Here is a 23,654-nt window from a genome sequence, read left to right as displayed (position 1 = left end):
TAGCGCCACGTTTTGTAGGACCATACAAAGTTTTGGAGCGTATGGGAGAAGTTGCTTACAAGCTGGAATTGCCTGAAGGATTGTCAGGAGTTCATGATGTATTTCACGTTTCCCAGTTGAAGAAGTGCCACACAGAGATGGCTGAGATACCGCTGAGTGATACAATGCCACTTGAGGCGATTCAGTTGGATAGTGACTTGACCTATGAAGAGAAACCAGTTAAGATTCTTGAGTATGCCAGCCGAGTCACCCGCAGCAAGGTTATCAAGTTTTGCAAAGTTCAGTGGAGTCACCATACCGAGGACGATGCCACCTGGGAGCGAGAGGAGGATCTACGGAAGGACCACTCTCACCTATTTCCTAGCCAACCCGAATCTCGAGGGCGAGATTCATCTTAAGGGGGTAGGTTTGTAACATCCCAATTTTCAATTTGGAATGTTCTACATTAGATCATCATTGAATAGCATATTTTATTGCATTTTGGCAAAATCCTCGAAAATTCGACGCAACTCAAGGACCCTCGGAGAGAGTTGGGGATTTTTCGCGGTTTTCATATTTGATTTTATCAAATAATGAAACGAGGATTTTTTGGTTTTTATTTATTTTTCTCTCCGAAAAATATTTCATATTAAAATATACGAGAGGAGAAAATATGACTTCTCCAAAATAATTGAAATATTGGAGGAAAAATATTAAAATCAAATATTTGATTTTTATTCCGATTTTATTTGCAATTTTATTTGCATTAGAAAAATTGCACGTTTTCAAAACTGCATTTTGGGCCAAGAAAATGTTCATCTCGTTCTAATTATTTTAATTAGACGGTGAAAATTTGTTTTGGCATTTTTGGATTTTTATTTATTTTTCTACGATGTTTTTTAGGTTCGGCGAAATTATTATTTAAAAAAAAGAAAAATCCCGCGCGCGCCGACTGGGCCGAAGCCCAGCCGACGGCCCATCTTCCCCGCGCCCCGTCTCCCTCCTGGAGACCGAGACGAGCACGGCAGCGCCGCCGCCCGTGTCCCGCTCGACCCCGCCGCCCCTTGCCCCTTCCCCACGGCACCCCACCCCCTCCCCCTCTATAAATACGCCGCCCCGCCGCCCCTCTCCCTCACCCCGTTCCCCACCCCGAAGCCCGACGCCGGAGCAGAGCCGCCGCCGCCACGGGAAGCCGTCGCCGACGCCGCAGGACGCCGCCCCTCGCCGCCCGCCGCCTCCCGACGACGCCCGCACCCCGCCGCCCCTCGCCGCACCCCGAGACCCCGCCGGAGCCCGTCCCGAGCCTCGCCGGAGGTTAGCCGCCGCCGCCGTCCGCCGTCCGGTTTTAAAAAAAAACAGTTCGGTTTATTTTTTTCCGAAACCCTAGGTTTATTTTTTTATAGATCGGTTTATTTTTTGTCGGTTTAGTTAGTTAGTGAACGTTCACCGATTCGTTCGTTTTAACGAACATGTTCGCCGGTTAGTCGCAGTTAACGAACGTCCGTTCGTTTAACTGTTCGTCAGTTTTCTTTTTCGTCGGTTTTCCGCGATTATTCCAGATCGCGATTTCTGATCTGATTTTCGTTCTGGTATATCTTTTCGCTCGTTTATCGGAATCAGGCGATTCAAGCGCCTAGAGTTTCGTCTCGAAATTCTCTTTCCGTTTAACCAACTCAAACAAGTTTTTGCTACTGTAAAATTTTACTTAGATCCAGATTAGTAAACGAAGCCTGTTTCTTTCGCCGTTTGACTTTCGTTGCTTCGTTTGATTTGATTCTTTTTGGAAACCGGAGTTCTTAAGTTGAACTTTCTGGTTAGATCTTTATTTGAGTTTTACCTGTGCATTAGATGAGTGCTTATTGTATGCTTGTTTGTTTGCGATAGAGTACCCGGAGTGCGCCGCTTGCTACTTCGAATCTCTAGGTTTCACGGATCATCAGCAAGGAAAGTAACACTTTGATCATACCTCTTTTACTACCCAGTTTTATTGCATTAGATCAACCCTCAGACATGGCATGATTAGGATCTAATTAAATTGTGGGTATTGGGAAGTAGTTGAGGTAGTACCTATCACCTGTTTATTATCAAACCCTTGGGAGTTACTTCTACGTTGCTCATATTACTATGCTATGCTAGTAGACGTGGATTGGGTTTGAGTGTTACCATGACAGATGTGAGATTGTTAATTAATGGTTAACCTTAAGGTGGCAACTAAAACTCACATCTGGGTGCATTGAGGTACCTGGGTATTCCAGGATTGCATGTTTTTCTTTTGGACCGCCACCCAGGTTCGAAGGGATCATGAGATTATTCATGCTAGAAACTTCCGTGTGCAGCCACAAGCTATTATGGGCTCTAGCATAGTTGATTAAGTTGTGTGAGCTCTTGAAGAGGTAGACTAGCAGATGTAGGGGTTGTAGGTGGTACTGTCTACCCGAAGTAGAGAGTTAACACTTCTGAAAGACTGTGTCTCGGTCATCCGTTTCTCAAACACCCTGAAGTGCGAGAATCCCAACGGAGGAGATCGAGTCTTGTGGGGAAAAGTGCGCAAACCTCTGCAGAGTGTATAAACTAATCATGGTTAGCCGTGTCCCCGGTTATGGACATCTTGAGTATCTAGTATCTGGATTATCATGTGAATCTCATCATGTTACTTTAATTAATTTTGTTGGGTTAATGATGATACTTAATTGGGATTGAGAATGCTGTCAACCATTCTCAATGTTTAACAACCACCATGATAGTTAAATAAAATTTATTCCTTTGCAGTAGGGAAAAATTGGCTTTTCGCAAAACTGTAACCATAGAGCCTTCTACCAGCCATATATGCATGTAGTATAGCATTATTATGTTCATTACTCTCTATGTGTTACATTGCCAGCATATTCCATGTGCTGACCCGTTTTCGGGCTGCAACGTTTCATGTTGCAGACTTTTAGACGACGTGTAAGGTGCCTTAGGTCGTGGTCTTATACTCAGTGATGCCGTTGAAGTTGATGGACTCACTTATCTTCCAAATCTTCCGCTGTTATCGTATTAGATGGGCTTAAGCCATATTTGTCATACTTATTTCTCTCTTGAGATACTCGATGTAATAAGTGTGTGATTGCTACTCTGTTATAAATCCTCCATTTGTACTGTGCGTGTCAGCATTACTGATCCAGGGATGACACTGGTGCACAGAAGCACAGACTGTTTGAGGTCTGGTCGCTACACGTAGGCAGACGGGATTGAGACTTCTGATGTCTTCTCCTCATGACTCCATTTGATGCATTTAAATCCATCGTAAGCTGGAACGCTTCCGATTGAAGCTGCTGAGCTCGAGCATCCAAAGTCGCCCGCTCCGCGGCCAATCTGGTGTCCTCAGCGGCTAAGTTTTCCTTGGCTTGTGCTATCTCGTCACGTAACCGCACCACTTCTGCATCATGTTCCGCCTGATCGGTCGGATTAACCGTGGCGGTTAACAAGGTTGTCATCCTATCCGTGAGATCTATCAGCACCTGAGCCGGCGGGCGCACAGGGCCTCCTGTCCCGGCTACCGCTGACCCGGAGGTTATTGCTGCCGCACTGTAGAGTTTTGACCGGGTTGAGTGCCAGCCATAAAGATCCCTACTCTACTCGGCGGCTCAAAGGGGTCTGGAATACTGCTGCCATCGGAACAGCCCCTAAGCCCGTCGTCTTGTAGTTGATACACGAATCCGTCTCACCCATGGACGACTCACCGTCAGAATAGATGGTCGTCTCATCGCCAAACACGGATCCTTCAGGAAGTTCTCCTCCATGGATGCATCCCACGAAGGCACGCTTCATGGCGGGCGGAGCCTGGGCGGGTCTCGCACGCTGAGCCGTCTCGACGATGTCGGTGTAGATGTCCGGCTCAGGGCCTGGCTCGCCGATTCGGCCAATGAAGACGTGAATTCCGCCGAAGGGGACCCGGTACCCGTACTCAATTGAGCCGGCGTCGGGGCCCCAGCCTGCGTCGTCGATGTAGAGCTTGCCGCGACGACTCTTGGTCATCCGGCCCACAGCGTATCCCTTGAGCCCTTCAAAGCCGCCCTTCAAGAACTCAAATCCACCATGCGCGAGCCCCGCGGTGGGCGCCAACTGTCGTGGAGTTGTCACGGCAGATGTCCTAGTGAAAGGACTTAGTCGTGGAGCCATCGCAACTAGGAAGCAAGAAGGGGTTAATCGGGACAAAGGACACGAGGTTTATACTTGTTCGGCCCCTTACGGTGAAGGTAAAAGCCTACGATCCAGTTTTGAGTGGGATTGCTTATGTCTCGATAACTAGGGAGCGAATCCGCTTGACCTAGCTCTCGATTTGTGGTTACTTGTCCTGAACCGCCGCTGGGTCGTCCCTTTATATACAGAGGTTGACGCCCAGCGGCTCATAGAGTCCCGGCCGGCTCATAAACAGTGTCCGGCTCGGTCTCTCTCTCTATTCCTGCCTTATAATACAAGTTACACATATATGGCGGTTTATCTCTACGGGCCTTAAGTCACCCCTTTGGGCCTCGGGCCCTTAACTAACCCGTCATCTCCAGGAGTGGTCTTGGGCTTCATGAATCGTTTTAAGTATAACCCGGCGCCTCCTGGCGGGTCATACTAATAATTATATCCCCAACATGTTTGGTATTGATTTGCTAAAAAACCAAAAACAATGCAGAAAACAACAACTGGCACTAGGCACTAGGTTAATAGTTTAGTTCCAAAAATGATATAAAATTGCATGTAAAGCATCTAAAATTGATAATATAATAGCATGAAACAATCAAAAATTATAGATACGTCGGAGACGTATCAACGAGTACCTTCGAATGTCTGAGAGGATATGAGACGCCATGATTAGGTTTGCTGTTGGGGTGGTCGAGATGTTTGGACCTCAATACTTGAGAGAGCCAACTATCGCGGACATTGAAGGCTCATGGCACTCTAAGCATGAGGATGGCCATGGATGCTTGGATCTCTTGATTGCATGCACTAGAGATAGAAAAATAGCCCAAAAGCTCTACAGGGTATCAGGGCCATGTTAAGAAGCCCACCATCATGCTTGAAACAATTGCATCATAGAACCTCTGGATTTGACATGCTTTCTTTAGCATGCTCGGGTCTCACAATGACATCAATGTGTTGCAGCAATCTCCATTGGTTGTTAGGTTGACTAAAGGACAAGCTCCTTCGTGCAACTATACTGTCAATTCACATGAGTGCAATATATATCTATCCTCCATGAGTGACCTTCGTAAAGACCATTTCTAATCCAGTTGATCAAAAAAAGAGCTCACTTTGCCCAAAAGAAACTAGAAAGGATGTGGAGAGAACATTTGAAGTGCTCCAAACCTGTTTTGCAGTTGTTCGTGGACCTACTAAATTATGGGATCCGAAGAACCAACAAGTGATGGCATGTTGTGTGATCATGCACAACATGATCATGAAGGTTGAAGATGAAGATGATGTCGAATGTCTGGAATTTAAGAACATGGGCAGTTCAATGAAGATTTGATTAAGCATTTGTGGTCGATTAAAGGGGACAACTAGAACATATATACGAGTTGAATTCATGTTTCAACTATTTTATTTTAAAACTTAGTTGGGCTATAATATTTTATAGATTTGGGAAAACTTTGTTTTTGCCACTCTAGCTTTTGACCACTTTACTTTTGCCACTCTAGAATTTGACATTTCACTTTTGCCACTCTTAGTTTTTGACAATACATCATAATTGCCATTCCATGGCAAAAACAATAATTTTAGAGTGGCAATTATGATACATTGTCAAAATGTGAAGTGGCAAAAGTGAAATGAAAAATTATTGCTTTTGCCACGAAATGGCATTTGTAATGTATTGTCAGAAGCTAAGAGTGGCAAAAGTGATATGTCTAATTCTAGAGAGGCATAAGCAAAATGGGCAAAAGCTAGAGTGACAAAAACAAAGTTTTCCCATATTTATATTAGAGCTATTATCATATTTGGATATTTTCACTCATCAAAGATTTGATATGCTAGAACCACGACATTTATTTTGAAACAAAAGGAGTATCATTTTGAGTGTTGCGGAACGAAAAATTAACAAAGCAAACATTTAAAGGACGGGGTTAGATGGTCATATCCAGTGTATGGACAAATAGTGTCCATTTTGAGGGCTAGTGTTGGAGATGCCGATAGGACAAATCTAAAACTTCAATTATTTTGGAATGGAGTGATTATCTCCCTTGTTTAGAGCATCTACAACCGGACTTCTCAAATGTCCTATCAAAGAGCCCAATCGCCATCCTATCACTGTCCGGACAAGAGAGAGGAAAAAAAGCCACCCAACCAAACCCCCATTTTATCCCTATATGACCAGGTTGTCCACAAATCCCCATACAACACATTAACAGTCGCGCAAGGTGCGGACGCTCGCGCATGCCACGTCGCCCGACGTATTGTTTCTGCGGTAGTTCGTGATTGGGGAAAAGGAAAAGCGGGACTGGATTGGTTGGGTCAAGTCGTCTCGCTCAATCCAGAACTCCAGATGGGCCATGACCTAGCTGGGGTCTCTCGCACGACTCCCTCCCTTTCATATGACCAGGTTGTCCACAAATTCTCATATCCACACCAAATATGGGGATGTTCGGGCATACCTGGGCAGCCCTTCACGTAGGATGCGACCCACCCTGAACCACTTTCTCTTTTTTTTTTCTTTTATCTTTCCCTCTCCATCTCCACCGATCACATGCATTTAAGCAGATAATTTGGAAAAGGATGTAACAGACATGGTTGCATGTATACATAAATGGAGGCCCAAACGAGTGACCGGGTACGTCCGCGGATGTTTGGGGATCAAAATTAGGCAATCCTGGTTGTAGATGCTCTTACACTAGTGCCGTCTACTAGGCATTCTTCAATAACAAGTGCATGAAATACAACTATACGTTAATAAAACAACCGAATTAAATGCATCACGGCTTCCGCAGGGCTGATGCAGCTCCCATTATTACAGCCATTACAATCCCCAGGCCTGCACCAAGTGATGCACCTACTGCAGCAGCTGTGACAGATCCATCTCTTTTTCGTGTGTTCTGCTTAGCTTGACGAGACACCGCCTTCTCTCTTGCAAGCTCCAGGGACAATTTCTCACGAGCAAGCTCCTGTTCAAGCATGCGGTGTTCAGAGTTACAGCCAGTAAGAAATATACATAATGCACTCCAAAATGAGGTGATGATTCTTGTTGCATACAAACACATCGTCGAGAGCTATCCTCGTATTGGATTTTCATCCTATGGCATAGTGGAAATTTTTCATGTGGTTAAATCAGGCCAATGTGCTATTGGATTTTAAAGGAAGAACTTATTTGCTGCCAGATAAATTTAAAAAGCTCAACCCTCGAGACAGATAAGAATCATCAGATGCATTTGGTACTCCCTCCGATCCATACTTGTCTTAGATTTATTTAGATAGGATGTATCTAGACAAATCTAAGACAAGTAATACGGATTGGAGGGAGTATAGTATTGCACTCACCTCACTATCAAGCCTGATAATTTCTGCCTTATGATGTGGAATTATGTTTGTTTCCCCATTTCGCCTAAACATAAACATGCAACAAAAGAGACGTACCTCAAAAGCTGGTTCTTCATTACTCACAATCACTTGATGTAGATGCTGTTGAAGGGCAGCAACACCCTCCACATGCATAACAATGTCCTTCCTATGAAATGGTGACAACGCAAAGTTTACTGGGTGAAAAGCGGCTCTGCCGAAAGAATCCTCCTCCAAATCGCCACTGGTAGAACTGATGGGATGCAGACTATTTTTAGCACTTGGCATTAGAAATGGAGAAGAGTTGACAACCTTGGTGTTGTCAGGAGAAGCTTTATATGCTTCCATAGCTGAACTGATTAATGTGTTCTGTTCATGCGCGCTGACAGCAAATTTGTTGGTTATTGCAAGAATCCAGGGAACACAAAGAACCTTGGCTTCATCCAAAAGAAGTGAAAGAGCTGGCTGAGGTTCAGAAGAGTTGGACTGGTAATACTGCGGAATATGATGTGCTAGGTTATGCACAACAATAATTAGGTCAGTCTTCCTGCTGAGATCATGCATTCCTAACTGCAGTTCTTCTTTGAAGCGCCTAACTTCTAAAGGTAGGTCCTGTTAGAACAAAAGTTCGTAATGGTTTAATTATGTACACTCTGGGGTAATCATGGCGTAGAAGACATGAAACCACTATCATACCTACTACAACGCTCCATATATCAATCATGATAGAACTCATTGGATAAGAGCTAGAGTTAATTACATGAAAGTTGATTTGGTGATTGCTCTTACAAAAACATAAACCAGAGGCCACCAAGACAGAAATTTCTACGAGATGGAACGACTATTTGACTGTCAAATGGTGGAAATTAGTACAAGATGGAACAATTGTTTTACACAGGATGGAATAATGTACTTTTCCCTTGCACAGTACAACCAAAATTTCTTTTTATGATAATAATCCCAACCAGTTGCATGTTTCACTGTTTCAGAACCAAGTATTACACGTAAAGCAAAATAGTTCTGACTTCAAAACAATTAGCGATGTGTTAAGCTTCATGCACTAGCCAACGCAACCAAAAGTCCGAACTTATGGAAAGGGCTAGGCAATACACACATTGCTTCTAGTCTTATTCACCCCCCCCCCCCCCCCCTCCCCCCTCTAGACTATACTAAACAGCCCTACAAGTCATATCAAAGTTCTCCATTAATGAATCCTTGGTAAGCTGACTCATTGCTTTGGCTTTACCGCCTAAGGAGAGTATGGCATCTAGCGAGGGAAATTATCATTGATGACTCTAACTTTGCTAGTTGGAAGCATAAGATGAGAATACCGCACGCACACATAGCTTCCTGCTGGCATCAAATCGAAGCTCGAACTCGAGCTCTATCACCATGCACACACGAGCACTCAAGCAGCCTCCCGCGGCGTCGATCCATCGACGATTGGTAGCGTAGTTTGCACCATTCGATGCCACCTAGCACGTAGATCACCTAGGCCCTTACCGTTGCTCCTATGGTCACTTGAGTTAGCCGCGGGCTAGCTCGCCTCGCTTCGGTGAAGTCCCGCCCAAGCCGATTAGATAAAATGGATTCGAGTCCCTCCTTACAGAAGAACCTAACCGCGTCAAGCGAGACTCGCTGGTTCGAATCCTAGCCGAGGTGTTTGCCCCCCCCCCCCCCTTTTGATTTATTTGCAGTCACTGACACATGGGCCCTAGGGCCACATCTGACTTGCCTACGTGGCATGGATGGGTCCCACCCGTTAGTGACTCTAGCCGGCACCCCTTCGGTGATAAAAATCATCAAACCCGTAGCCCTGGCACGTGGGCCCCTATTCCACCAGTCAGCCTCATGGGCTAGCCCACACTTGCGTGACAAAATCATGTGGCCCCCCTACCGCGTCACCGCACAGTATAACACCCTTGGCCCCACCTGGCAGTCTCTGCGGCTAGTCTCTGGGTCTGTAAATTGTTCTGGGAATTATAATTCAAATAGATTTGAATTATAAATTCCAGAAACTTATATAAACTTCTCTATAATTCATATTTAATTCTCTTTAAATCAGAATAAGGCAAATAATATGTCTATTTTGATAAATAACTGTCTAGAATTCAGATATGCCATCTGCATCCATGTTTGAGCATTTTAAATTCATGTATTCATTTAAATAACATTAATGAATTTTTTATATTCATAAATTCCAAACTAATTATCCCTAGCTTACAAAATTAGGTAGAATATATCCAACTTGACCAGAAAAAAGTGTAGATTTTTAATATAGAATTATGAGGCATGTTAATCATTTCCAAAATTACGTTTAGGGTTCAACCATAATTAAAGCCTTTCTTTTAATATGGAGTTTGTTAGGAAGTGCTATATTTGTGGTTCTACTCCATTTAATTTGACTAGTCTAGCCTTAGTTTAACAGAAACACAATCATATGCCATGCTAACCACATTTAAAATTGTTTAGCTGATACAAGTTAACACCTAAGTTAAATGTGGAGTTTAGTTCAATTGCATCTTAGTTACAAATCATACTTCACTTCACTTGTTTAATAATTGAATTGGATCTTTCAAGCATCAACACTTGCCATGTCATGCATTGCATATCATGAGCATGCTCGATCTTCCGCGTGCTAGTAAAATGTATCCTTTGCGCTTTCCTAGAGTTTCTGCTTCTTCTCGGTTAGGATCCGAAGATGTTGTGAGGAACGATGCAAGGTCTGAGAATGTACCAAGCATGGCTTCCAAGGAAGCAAAACCTCCTTGTCCATTCCCAACACATTCTATTGGTTTCTCCCTTGTTTTTGCATTAGTATAAATAACGATGATGTAGTGAGCCTTCTTTACCTATCCATTGCATGGCCTGATAATTATCACCCTTATCTTGCCTTTACTTCCATTCTCAACATGACTATGCCTGCTTGTAATATTGCAAGGCAGTGTTATGTTTGCGGTTAGATAGGTGAGCAGAGTAGTTGATCTAACGCTCCTTTCCCTTGTATACGCTCTCTTACCTCATCTTTGATAAACGAAAGTTATAGCGTGTCTCCATAGGATGCTAATGTCTGTTGCCGCTTGAAACCATATACCCCTTTTCCCATGAGTGTTGCATGTGTAGATACATCTGATGTAAGTCTTGCGAGCACAGTTGAGTACTCACCTTGCTTTATTTACTCTTTTGACCCAGATGTTGCAAATTAGATAGTAGCATTTGGGAGCAGGTAAATCTCTTGGTGTAGGACGACGTTAGCTATGGTTATCCCCCAGACAGTGGCCTAGGCAGGGATATGGAGGCCATTTGCTTTTCTTTAAGCCTTCTTAAGGCATTTGCTATGCTTTACCTGCCTAAAGTATATTCCGCTGCTTCCATCGTGAGATGTATCTTGGTCATGAGACCTTTGTATTGTGTTCGTTTGTTAAATTTGAATCTTAGGAGTTGTTGTGCATATATGTTGTTGTGGGTCTGTTATGCAAATGTGTTGTGATACCTACCGTTCAACCCACATGGTGTGTATGTTGTAACATGCACGTTGTGTTTCGTGGGCGTCCTGGGTCGATACTATGCGGATGCTAGTGAAGGTTCTAGATCTGGAAAGTGCCGCTCCTAGGGCTTTACAATCATGATCCACAAAGCTTCAAGCGGAAGGAGAAGGTGACAACAAGTCAAGATGAGGTGGTCCTACCAAAGAGAAGCCTAAATGGGTTTCTAAGTGGTCCTACCAAAGATCGCCATCAAGATGATGTGGGTCCATGGATTATGAGTCTAAGGAGTAGTCAAGACTAGTCTAGAGTCTCAACTCCAGGGCCGACTACACTTTAGTATCAACCAGTCTATGAGTCGCAACTTCAGTGTCAACTAGTGTCGATTAGTCATGCTTAGTCTATAGTCTCAACCTCAGAACGACTCGGCGACTCATTAACTCGTAAAGTGGGTCCCTGATAAGAACTATAAGTGTTCTTTAGGGTGACTCCGCCAATGATATTGAAGACCAATCTTTTCATGGAAACAAGTTAGTGCTGCCCCATTCACATCATAAGCACTACTTCAAGGAGTCAAAACCCTTGTTACCAGCCAATGGGACAAGGTAACCCAATGCATCCAAAGCCAACATCCCTTGTGATCTTGTTGTCCCTTGTGTTTATAATGATGTATGAATTGAAAATGCATATCAAGAAAAAAAATCCCCAACTCCTTGATGGTTACCACAAGTCTTCATCAACCTTGGAAAAGTTTGTCCCCAACTCCATGATGGATACTACAAAGTCTCCGTCAACTTTGCACAAACACTACAAGTCCGACTACATGAATACATCAACAACAACCCCAATGTAAGTTTATCCTTTGCGAAGGGATGTCACACTTAGGGTTCATTGTCTGAACATCCGGTCGCCCGGTTCAATAAGTAAAAAATAGGTTTTTATGCACGACGGGTCAAATAGAAGGTTTTCTTTCAATTGAAAGAACCCCAAGTGAGGTGTGTTGGTTACTAGGCCGTTTTTACACTCCGACCCGTTGCCTAGCAGCATGGTAAAAATTGATTTCGGCCAATACCAATAGCAAAACGAAGCCGATCTTTTTTTTGAGGAATCAGCGGGGAGGGGGGGCATACCAAAACGAAGCCGGTCTTTTTTTTGAGAAATCAGCGCGGGGAGGGGGGGTCCCCACCTGAATATACTGCTCAAGTAGTAAAACAGCTGAAGCTGATTACAAAGTTCGGAACTACATACACACGCAAGCATGTGAGAAGAGAAAGGAACGCCACAAGGAAGCGTCCTCCCTGTCATTAGCCTTACAAATTCTATGAGACCAAAGGTAAAGATCATTAATCATAAGTCTGAGTGAGGTGGAGGAATGAGTGTCCACATGATGAAAAGCTTTAGCGTTCCGGGTGTTGGATGTGTATAGTCCTCTTTCTGTATATCCCCATTGTATAAGGGGTTCCCTGCACTTTACCACACATGTATATGTATTGGCCTATGGCCCTCGGTGAATACTAGTTGCTGTTTATCTAACATGGTACCAGATGCTAGGTTAGCCTCTCCCCCGCACGATGCAACTCCGTGCGTGCTCCATCCTCGTCGCCGCCGCTGCTAGGCTCTGTCCCTAGTCTCCGGCCATCGTCTGCTTCGCCTCGTCCTCGTCAGGACCGTCGTCCTGCTGTTCCGTCTCCTCTCGAGCAGGCTCGGCTGCAGCTCGAGGCCCGGCCGTGCTAGGCCTCGTCAGCCACCTCGTCACCTTGTCAGGCCTCCTCTGCTTCTCCCGTCAGCCCGAGGCCGGCCGTGCTGAGGCCCCCCCCCCCAGCGCCTCCACCACCTCGTCCCCTCTCTATTCCGCCGCCCGGTCATCCTCTGACTCCGGCAGGTTGCCTCTGCCTCCTGGCTCCCTGGCCACGGTTGCTCTCTGTGGCCTCACTCACTTCCTGGTTCGAGCGATCCCCTCGATCCAGATTGAGTTGAGGGTCCGTTGACCAAAAAAAAAAAGATTAGCAGACAGGAGACTTTCTCATGTCTTCTTCGGGCTATGTCGCTGTCCCTCGGTGCTCGGTGATCTTCGATGGCACCAACTATGCTGAATTTGCGGGTTCCATGCGTATCCACATGCGCAGCCTTCTGCTGTGGGGCGTCCTCTCTGGCGAGGTACCCTGTCCGCCCTGCCCTGTTGCTTCGGTGGCTCCTACCCCGCCGGTTCCGCCGGTGCTTGCTGCTGATGCTTCTCAGGCTGATCGGGATGCAGCAAAGGCTCTTGATGATGCTGCAGTTGATGCTTATGATCAACAGGTATCCACCTATTCTGATGCTCTTTCCGTCTACCGGGATGATCTGTCTGCTTACACTCAGTGGTGCAATGATGATGCTCGAGCTACTGTTGTTCTCACTACGAGTGTCCTCCCTCAATTTGCTTTGGAGTTCATGGGCCTTGGCACTCTTGCAGCAATGTGGTCTTATCTTTGTCAGCGCTATCAACCCTCTGGCGATGCTCTATACCTATCTGTGGTGCGTCAGGAGCATGCTCTTCAGTAGGGTGACTCTTCTGTTGATGAGTTCTATTCACAGTGCTCTGCCACCTGGCATCAACTTTACTCTCTCCGAACAGTTGTTTGTGAAGCTTGCCGTTGCTGTCAGACTACGCGGTCTGACTTGGAGTTTCAGAGGGTTCATGAGTTCTTATCTCGTCTCCGCTCTGAGTTTGAGCCCCGACGTGCTCACTTGCTTGCTCGTGGTCGTGTTAGTATCTCGGAGGTGCTTGCCGAGCTTCGTGCTGAGGAGACCCGCCTTCGGTCTGCGGGGTTGCTGGTGGTTCCGTTTGTGTTGGCTGCTCGGGCTCCTGTGTCGTCTGCTCGGCTCACAGCTCCACCGCTCCTACCTACACCTTCAGGGGGGGTCGCCCTCCTTATGCTGAGAGGGGCCGGTCGCGCCGTGACACCTTCTATGGCTACTGCTCTCGGCCAGGTCACCCAGAGTCTGATTGCCGTGAGAAGAAGCGAGACCAGAGGCGCTCCTCTTCCAGTGAGACTCCTGGATCTTCCTCGACTCACTGACCAGGACATTGTGAGGCTCAAGCGTCTCTTGGCTTCCTCAGGCTCTTCGTCGACCGGTTCCGCTGCTGCTGTGAATGCAACAACCCCTCCATCACCTCGACACCAACACCGTCAGGTACATCTTCGTGGGTTTTGGATTCTGGAGCTTCCTTTCACATGTCTTCTGATTCGTCAGCATTGTCTTCTCTTCGACCTCTTGATACTCCTGTTAATGTTCTTACTGCCGATGGCACATCTCTTCCTGTTGCTAGTCGTGGCATTCTTTCCACTCCGTCCTTTTCTGTTCCTAGTGCTTCACATGTTCCTCGCCTTGCCATGAATCTTTTTTCCGCTGCCCAACTTACTGATTCTGGTTGTCGTGTCATTCTTGATACCGACTCTTGCTCCATTCAGGATCGTCGCACCAAGGCTTTGGTTGGTGCTGGCCCCTGGCGCCGTGAGTCAGAGGGCCTTTGGGAGGTTGACTGGCTTTGTGTTCCTTCCGCTGCCACCACTTCTGCCAGCTCTCATGCTCTTACTGCCTCCTCGTCTGCATCTTTCCAGCAGTGGCATCATTGTCTTGGTCACATCTGTGGCTCTCGCCTACCATCATTAGTGCGTCAGGGTCTCTTGGGGTCTGTATCTGGAGATGTTCCTTTACATTGTAATGGTTGTAGACTTGGCAAACAGACCCAGTTACCTTATCCTACCAATGAGTCGGTATCTCAGCGTCCATTTGACTTAGTTCATTCTGATGTCTGGGGTCCTGCTCCCTTTGATTCGAAAGGTGGTCATCGCTACTATGTTTTGTTTATTGATGATTTCTCTCGCTACACTTGGCTTTACTTCATGAAATCTCATAGCGAGGTTCTCTCTATATATAAACGATTTGCTGCCATGGTTCACACCCAGTTTTCCACGCCTATTCGTACCTTTCATGCTGACTCCGCTGGCGAGTTTATCTCCCAGCTGTTGCGTGGTTTTCTCGCGGAACAGGGTACTCTTGCCCAGTTCTCATGTCCTGATGCTCATTCTTAGAATGGCGTTGCAGAACGTAAGCATCGTCATCTGCTTGAGACGTCTCGTGCGCTGATGATTGTTGCTTCCCTTCCACCCCATTTTTGGGCTGAGGTTGTTTCTGCATCCACCTATCTCATCAACATTCAGCCATCGACTGCCCTGCAGGGTGGTATTCCTATGAAGTGTCTCACTGGTCGTTCTCCTGACTACTCAGCTCTTCGTATGTTTGGATGTGTGTGCTATGTCCTTCTTGCCCCCCGAGAACGCACCAAACTGACTGCTCAGTCGGTTGAGTGTGTTTTCCTTGGCTACAGTGATGAGCACAAGGGCTATCGTTGTTGGGATCATGTTGGTCGTCGCTTGCGCATCTCGCGTGATGTGACTTTTGACGAGTCTCGCTCTTACTACCCACGTCCTTCTTCCTCGAGCTTCTCTGTGGACGATATTTCCTTTCTTCTCCTTCCTGATACACCCTGCTATGTGCCTCTTGTGTCACCTCTTCCTCCAGCACCTCTCATTCATTCTCATTCACAACCGACAGCATCTTCCTCATCCTCCTTCTCCACCTCTCCACCATCATCTCCAGTCCGTCGCCCTCTCTCACCGTTTCCTCTCCACTATACTCGCCGCCCTCGTACTGAGGATGCTTCCCCTGACGCGCCTTCCACCTCTGGTGCACCTCCCTTCACGCCTCCCCCGGTTCATAACCTCCGTGATCGACCTCGCCCCTCGCCTGATCGCTATTCTCCTGATCGGTACGGTCTCTCCGTTATTGCTAAGCCCACTTCCTATCGGACTACCATGACTCAGCCTGAATGGCAGCTTGCGATGGCCGAAGAGCTTGCTGCTCTTGAGCGCTCTGGCACATGGGATCTGGTTTCCCTCCCTTCCGGTCTTCGTCCCATCACCTACAAGTGGGTCTACAAGATTAAGACTCACTCCGATGGTTCTCTTGAGCGCTACAAAGCTCGTCTTGTGGCCCGTGGTTTTCAGCAGGAGCAGGGACGCGATTATGATGAGACATTCGCTCATGTGGCCCACATGACCACTGTCCGCACTCCTTGTTGTGGCTTCTATTCGTCATTGGTCTATCTCTCAACTTGATGTCCAGAACACATTTCTCAATGGCGAGTTGCGTGAGGAGGTGTATATGCAGCCACCACCGGGGTACTATGCTCCTGATGGTATGGTCGGTAGACTTCGCCGCTCCCTCTATGGTCTCAAACAGGCCCCTCGTGCTTGGTTCGAGTGCTTCTCCTCTGTAGTGACAGCCGCTGGTTTCTTGCCCAGTGATCATGATCCCGCGTTGTTTGTTCACACGTCTCCTCGTGGTCAGGCTCTTCTCCTTCTCTATGTTGATGATATGATCATCACTGGTGACTGACTCTGACTACATTGCCTTTGTTAAGGCTCGCCTCCGCGACCAGTTCCTCATGACTGATCTTGGTCCACCTCGCTATTTTCTTGGGATTGAGATCTCCTCGACCTTTGATGGCTTCTACATCTCCCAGGAAAAATATATTCAGGATCTTCTTGCTCGCGCTGCTCTCGGTGATGAGCGCATAGTTGTAACTCCTATGGAGCTCAACGTTCAGCTTTGTGCTTCTGATGGTGACCCTCTTCCTAATCCCACTCGCTATCGTCACCTCGTTGGCAGCCTTGTCTATCTTGCTGTTACGCGTCCTGACATCTCCTATCCTGTCCACATCCTGAGTCAGTTTGTTTCATCCCCCACCTCTGTCCACTATAGTCATCTCCTCCGTGTTCTACGATATCTTCATGGCACGATCTCTCATCGCCTTTTCTTTCCCCGCTCCAGCTCTCTTGAGCTCTAGGCCTACTCTGATGCTACCTGGGCTAGTCATCCCTCTGATCGACGCTCGTTGTCTGCTTACTGTGTCTTTCTTGGTGGCTCTCTCATTGCCTGGAAGACAAAGAAACAGACTGCAGTTTCTCGCTCGAGTACAGAGGCTGAGTTGCGAGCCATGGCTATGTTGACGGATGAGGTGATCTGGTTACGATGGTTACTTGAGGATTTTGGTGTGTCTGCTACTACCTCGACTCCCTTACTATCAGACAGTACCGGTGCTATCAGTATTGCATGTGACCCGGTGAAGCATGAGCTCACCAAGCATATCGGTGTGGATGCCCACTTTGTGCGTGCTGCTGTGCAGGATCAGACTCTCGCTCTTCACTATGTGCCTTCTGAGTTACAGTTGGCGGATTTTGTCACGAAGGCACAAACTCGAGCACAGCATGGCTTCTTTCTCTCCAAACTCAGTGTTGTTGACCCACCATGAGTTTGAGGGGGGGTGTTAGATGTGTATAGTCATCTTTCTGTATATCCCCATTGTATAAGGGGTTCCCTGCACTTTACCACACATGTATATGTATTGGCCTATGGCCCTCAGTGAATACCAGTTGCTGTTTATCTAACACCGGGCACCCCAAATCTTCCATGATATTAGAAGAAGAATGAATGGCCAGATAGTTTGTGGCGGAAAATGAGACCCTTCAATGACCTGCCATAAGATTAAAAGAAGAACAAAACTGACTTGACTGGCGAGAGAAAAGCATCACCTGTCTGCAAAAAGCAAGACTACTTCTAGAGCCTACACGACAGCCATAGTGTGCTGGAAGACGGCGGCGGCAGCATCAATCAAAGGAAGTGACAAGGACGGGTCTTGGAAGAACATACATGATCCGGACGAAGTTTCGAGGCAATCGACGGCACGGGATGATGTGGCATGCGGTGTGATTGCTTACCCAACACGTATAATCAAGATAGATTGATGCAATCAGTAGATGGCGAGGATCATAGCGGACTAGTGGTGTGGCGGACGTGATAGATTGAAGCGCGGCGAGGGTAACATATCCGATACAGGCAGGCTTTCAAATTTCAAACTAGCTAATAGTTAAGATCAATAACTAATATCCGAGATTTTACGGGTGGAGAACACGTTGTTGTCTGCTGTGATACCGGAGGACCAAACAAGTTCCAATTCTGTTATTTCAACTACACCAAATGATCTTTCCAGATTTGAACTGGGGATAAAGGATTTGCAGTCCCCTGCCTTACCGGGAGGTTTTAAGGGTTTTATTTGCCATAAAACCAGGTGGGTTAGTTGACTGTGACAAAATAAAGCATGGGTGTGCGATAAAAATCGCTCATGGGGATAGGGGTGGCGACGGAAGAGCGCAACAGGGAACATTATTTTCTTTTTAAGTAGGAGAGAAGATTAAGAAGGGAGATAGGTTTGCACATATGATTATCCAAGTACTAAATCTATATGTTTAAACATAACTTATAGTAGTCAAACTACTTATCTCCAAAACAACAGGACCAACAGTCAATTTAACTTTGGACACCGTGAAAGATCAAGAATGTCAAGTAAACAAAACCAGAGGTAGTTATTATCAAATATATGGCTTTCACAATACTGTATAGAATTGCATTCTCCCCGCAAAAAAGAAAAGGTATAGAATTGCATTCTAAAACTGGTGAGCAAAGAGCAAAAAATAACAACATTACCTGCAACTTCACTGTTGCCGAATCTAAGTAGCACAATCCATTTGATACTGCCTTGCCATGCAAGTCTACATGTATGCACTCAAGGACTGCATTGTTTCTTTCTTTAAGTTGCCCTAACATTGCTTTTATTAAGGAAGTTTTACCCGCACCCTACATGCATAAATATACGTCCAAGTTTAGTATTTCCATGGAACATAAGAAAATAATCACACTCCCAAAGATATGGAAGTACCTCTAGTCCAAGCAATCGCACTCTCCGGGTCCTAACATAGACCTCTTTACATATTGTTACAAAATCACTTGTACCATATATAATAACTTCATTCAAACCCTTGCAACAACCTTTATCTTCAAAGGGCTCAACTCCATAATCTGGATTCATAGCACCTGTGACCACAGGAACCATAAAGTCCTCACTAGTGTAATTTGGAGGCTGCTTTAGTGGACGTCCAACTAAAATCCGCATTTTTTGCAATGTAGGTTGCACCTCCTGATCCAATGAATATGATGTCGTTGATGGTAGGGTTTCAATGGCCGTTGAATACCTGCATATGGATACTTTTGATTAAACAAGGGAATACATGCAAACTACTAAGAAATTGGCACGCCCTAAAAGCACAATCTGAAAGAACAAAACTTTTTTCACAGGGGAACTTATTGATCAAGTACAGCATGCAGACATAGAAAATGTTTCTTCAACAAAACATCATTGTTATGCAACCATAATTATATGATTTGCAGTTAATGATTAGGAATAGGGTTCAGAATCCACAACAACAAAGAATATTATTCTAGAATATATCCATATAGAAGATGTATTTGCAGATAGCATGTATAGTTTTACCAAGAGGCATTCTTATGCTGCAAACCATACCCAATTAAAATGTTGAAGATATTTGATACTCCATAGTTGTTTTTCAGCTAAGAGATGAAGCAACATATTGGCTATGTGAACTACTAACAAAGTTACAGTTACTTTTGGGTGCTAAATGTTACATGTGATGTTCCAACTTCTTAAAAAGGTATATAAAACAATAAGGATGCATTTAATGTTTGGTTAATGACTGGATTGGTCCCTCATTTTTGCTCTTGAAGTTTAAAAACGGACATTTTGGTCTGTAAGTCAAAGACACCACTGGGGTGACATGTCAATGCTCTGTCAGCACCGTTTCTCTCTCAGATCCCTCCCCTGTCAATAGTCACACAGGAAAAGGCCAATTTGCCCCTTTCTCTAGGCTCTACGTTGCGACATTCTTGAAACGCATCATTAATTTTTTATCAGGGAATTTGAATGTTCCATGTATCAACTAAGGATCAAGCACGAAACAGCTCAAGAAAACATCAAAAAAAGATGCAGATCAAGCAATGAATCAACAACCTTAAGGAGAGCCCGACATGGCATGAACACGCTGTGAGACATGCCATCAGATGGATGTCCTTCATCGGTTGTTAAGCCTCAAAGGACTAGCATGCCCATTTTAAACTTCAGGGACCAAACTGGTATAATTTGGTGATTATCACTTTAATGTTTGACTGATTCCTTACCTGTCATTCTTTCTTATACAAATCATGCTGGTTTTGCCCCCATTCGATACCGAGTTAGTTGATTGCTAGTTTCCAATAACTTGCATTCAGAGTATTATGACGTTAACATTCTTTTTAGCTTAAAAAATGGTGTATCATAAGATGCAAGGCAACACAGTTCTAGAAGAACATGTGAAAAAAGCATATAGGAAAAAACCAACTGCAAGTCTACAATGCTTGATCAAGTAAAATCGATTCTGCTGAGCTCATAAACTTGTACAGATCTGGCCCAGGCCAAAACATACCAGCTTCCATTTATCTGAGCCTGGAAAAGCGTGCACATATGCAGACCGTGTCCAATTATATCTACTTTCAGCGGTTCAGCACTTTTGCCACCAGGAAGGCCAGTCCATCCAAGAGGAAGAATAGAAGTCGCAGTTCTAATGGCAGGAGGCTCCACAATGTGACCAAGTTCAACAGAATCAGTAGCTGTCAGACCAAGTAGCTGTTGTAGATGCGAAAATTGTTGTAGTTGCTCGATGCCCGTAAATAGGGGGGCATTTGCACACATGCACACATGATACATTCTGCATAAAGTCATACAGATGACAACTTTTAGTGCTGAGTGGTCTTTTGAGAGCAATAACTCTGACTAAAAATGCAGATAAACAAATGCTTCCCATGCTACACCAGAAATCCTAACCAAGGAAAGCTAAATTTGAAAAGGTGAACCCATTGTTGCGAAGATAATAATATCAGCTTTGAAATCTTATCCGACTAAATTAATGCAATGAATGAGTTTTTGACCGCATGTGCTAAGCTAAACATAGTTTCAGACTTAGTTGATACAAGGAACGTTCATTGTTTACACTGACCATCAATCCTAATTATCATTATTTTGCCACTAGTCTTGGCAGACCTACTTATCATTATTTTGCCTACAAACTGTGTGGAATAAAGAATACTTTATACAGCCCTTTATGAGAAACAAAGGCTTCCAGCAGAAAGAAGATATGAAATGATGCACATTTCCTTTGTTGTCTTCCAAAATATTAATCCCTTCACAAAAAAGAATTGTCCTCCTTTTTCCTTTTTCTTCTAAAAACCATGTATGGCTTCGAGTTGGCTAATGAGTGATGAAAGTTTTGGGTGATAATTTGTACTTGTTGAACACAATCAAAAATCTTACTTTTGGAAGCGGGCTCTGTAGGATTTCATCGAGTGTGACTGAAGACGCTCTCTTAACTCCATTATAACAGACTGCACCTGCAAATGCCTTTGCCATAACAGAGCAACAGAAATGAGTAGATCCAATATGACAATATGTCAGACGATAAGACAAACTATACATGTTAGACCCTCAAATGCAAAGCGTATGCAATAGCATTGCATTTGAAAAAGTGTAACACTGGAAAAAAATGATAATCCAAAATCGGCGTCTTGAGAATGTCGTGGTAGCATGAAAAGTCATCAAAACCTGTTGAGTCAAGCTAAAGGAGATAACAAAGAAGATGGTGCATCAGAGGAAGACACCACATCAGTAGAAGATACAAGATAAGTATCAAAAAGAAGAAGGGTTGTCAAAAGAAGATGGCACCTCAAGAGAATGAAGCATTGTGCACAAAATCATAGCCCAAGAAAACCGGCGGCAAAAGAAGCTCGGCGGCAAGAGAATGGTTGTAGATCAACAATGCAAAAAGCGGCCACAAAAATCCAATATAAAGGACAAGGACCAAAAATAGGCTGACGGACAAAGGTATGGTGGACTTGCATGGCATGAGAAAAACGGAAGAGCAACGGACTTGATGGACGCAGCGAAAAATATAGAGATTTAGAAGCTAGGGAGCACACACTGAGAAAGTGCAAGCCATCATGGATGCAAGAGTGGAAGCCGATAGATAAGGCGGTGTAGCATGACAAGTATCATCTGCAGAGGCAGACGGAGGAGACGAGGTAACATGCAGACAAGCACCAAGCGCCAAGGGAAGGCGTGTGTACGATGCGTAGTCCATGAAAAGCACGAGAGACGACGTAGAGCAATGATCACCATGTGCAGAGGTCGCAAGAGGAGTCGCTGAAGTGTGACCTATAGAAGTAGGTGTAGAGCAATCATCACCACCGACGAAAATCATGAGAGAAATCGCTGGAGAGTGACCAGCACAGCCTGCAAAAGACGCCGAAGGGAACAACATCACATGCGGACGAGCAGTAAGCACCGAGAGACGATGAATGTGTGAGATTGGGTCAATGTAAGAAACACCATCAAGAGGCAGCGGGCATCAAGGGACATGCGTACTCAACGAGAACATTTTTTTTTTGTCTTTTTTTTGCTCTCTTTTTTCTTTCACTCTTTTTTTTCAATGGAGTGTGGTGATGAAACAAGACAACCAAACCAAAATCCAGCAGCCACACGTAATAGTCTTTGACCTTGTAGCAGCAGGAATCAACCAGGAGCAGCCCAAGTGCTAAGCAGCCAGCGCCAGCACTTGGCCACGATGAGCAGGAACAAGCACACGGCAGGCAACCAGCAGCAGAAGAGAGAGGTGCGTGACTGCAGAAGGCAAGCAGGCAGAACCGTGTGCTAGCAGCAGCAACCGGGGTAAGCCGTGCGACGCAACAGAAGGTGGCTGGGGCCGCGCCATCCAGGAGGTGACGGGAGCGCTGACCAGGGGTGGTGGAGACGCTGGCCAGGGGATGGCTCATGTTTTGGCGGAACACGCAGGCCACGCTGGCGGACGTTGGACAATGGCGGCAATGAAGCAGATCGGGATGGATGGGCCATTGACCTGGAGGCCCGGTCTGATCTGGATCGAGGGCGGAGTCGCCGGATCGGGGCGTTTGACCTTTAGGCTAGGCCCGACCTGAGTCGAGGTCATGATACCATGTTATGGATGCAACTTATCTCTGTTGCATAGCCCATGGGGCGTATATATATTACATAAGACTTGGGGTACAAGGAAAGGAAACATAGCCTAATAGGATTCCTAGGTCTAATACTAATACTCCTTCACAATTCTAAGGTTGAGGCAATTTGAGAATGGCCCAACTCTGAAGACCATTTCTGAGGTAATAAGTTTTCATGGCCCTACAACCTTTTATAGGCGATTTGTGAAGAATTTCAGCAATATCAAGGCACCAATTACCGAGTGCTTGAAGAAAGGAAAGTTTCAATGGACAGAAGCAGCTGAAGCTAGAGATCAAGCAAAAACTCTCACAAGCTCCTGTTTTGGTGCTACCTGATTTCAACTAGACTTTTCAGTTGGAGTGTGATGCAAGTGAAGTAGGCATTTGAGCTGTTTTATCTCAAGAAAGGAAGCCCATTGCTTTCTTCAGTGAAAAGTTAAGCCAATCATGGCTGAAATGGAGCACTTGTCAGCAAGAACTGTATGTTGTTTCAGAGCTTTAAAACCTTGGGGAGTCAATTTACTGCCTAAAAAGTTCATTGTTTACACTGACCATCAATCCTTAAAGCATTTTAGAAATCAAAAGCATGCCGATCACATGCTTGCAAGATGGGCAGCATATTTGGAGAGGTTTAACTATCTCATTGTGCAT

At 45.3% G+C, this 23,654-nt stretch overlaps 1 protein-coding gene across 4 annotated transcripts in view; it reads right to left on the bottom strand.

Annotated features, from left to right (window-relative positions):
• Positions 1–6,712: 6,712 nt before the first annotated feature.
• Positions 6,713–23,654, bottom strand: part of LOC123144488 (uncharacterized) — a 36,526-nt gene continuing 19,584 nt past the window's right edge. For 2 of the 4 annotated variants that reach the window (XM_044563648.1, XM_044563650.1), the window contains 6 exons: positions 21,289–21,365; positions 20,405–20,686; positions 18,808–19,120; positions 18,576–18,725; positions 7,579–8,112; positions 6,713–7,109 (listed from right to left, as the gene is read on the bottom strand). In XM_044563648.1, coding sequence (XP_044419583.1) covers positions 6,921–7,109; positions 7,579–8,112; positions 18,576–18,725; positions 18,808–19,120; positions 20,405–20,686; positions 21,289–21,365 — 1,545 coding nt within the window. In that variant the 3' untranslated portion in view covers positions 6,713–6,920. The remainder of the gene's footprint in view (positions 7,110–7,578; positions 8,113–18,575; positions 18,726–18,807; positions 19,121–20,404; positions 20,687–21,288; positions 21,366–23,654) is intronic. The other 2 variants (XM_044563649.1, XM_044563651.1) reach the window with 2 other exon arrangements.

Source organism: Triticum aestivum, chromosome 6D, assembly GCF_018294505.1.
Source record: "Triticum aestivum cultivar Chinese Spring chromosome 6D, IWGSC CS RefSeq v2.1, whole genome shotgun sequence".
NCBI classification, from domain to species: domain Eukaryota; kingdom Viridiplantae; phylum Streptophyta; class Magnoliopsida; order Poales; family Poaceae; genus Triticum; species Triticum aestivum.
This window is presented reverse-complemented; position numbering and strand designations above follow the sequence as displayed.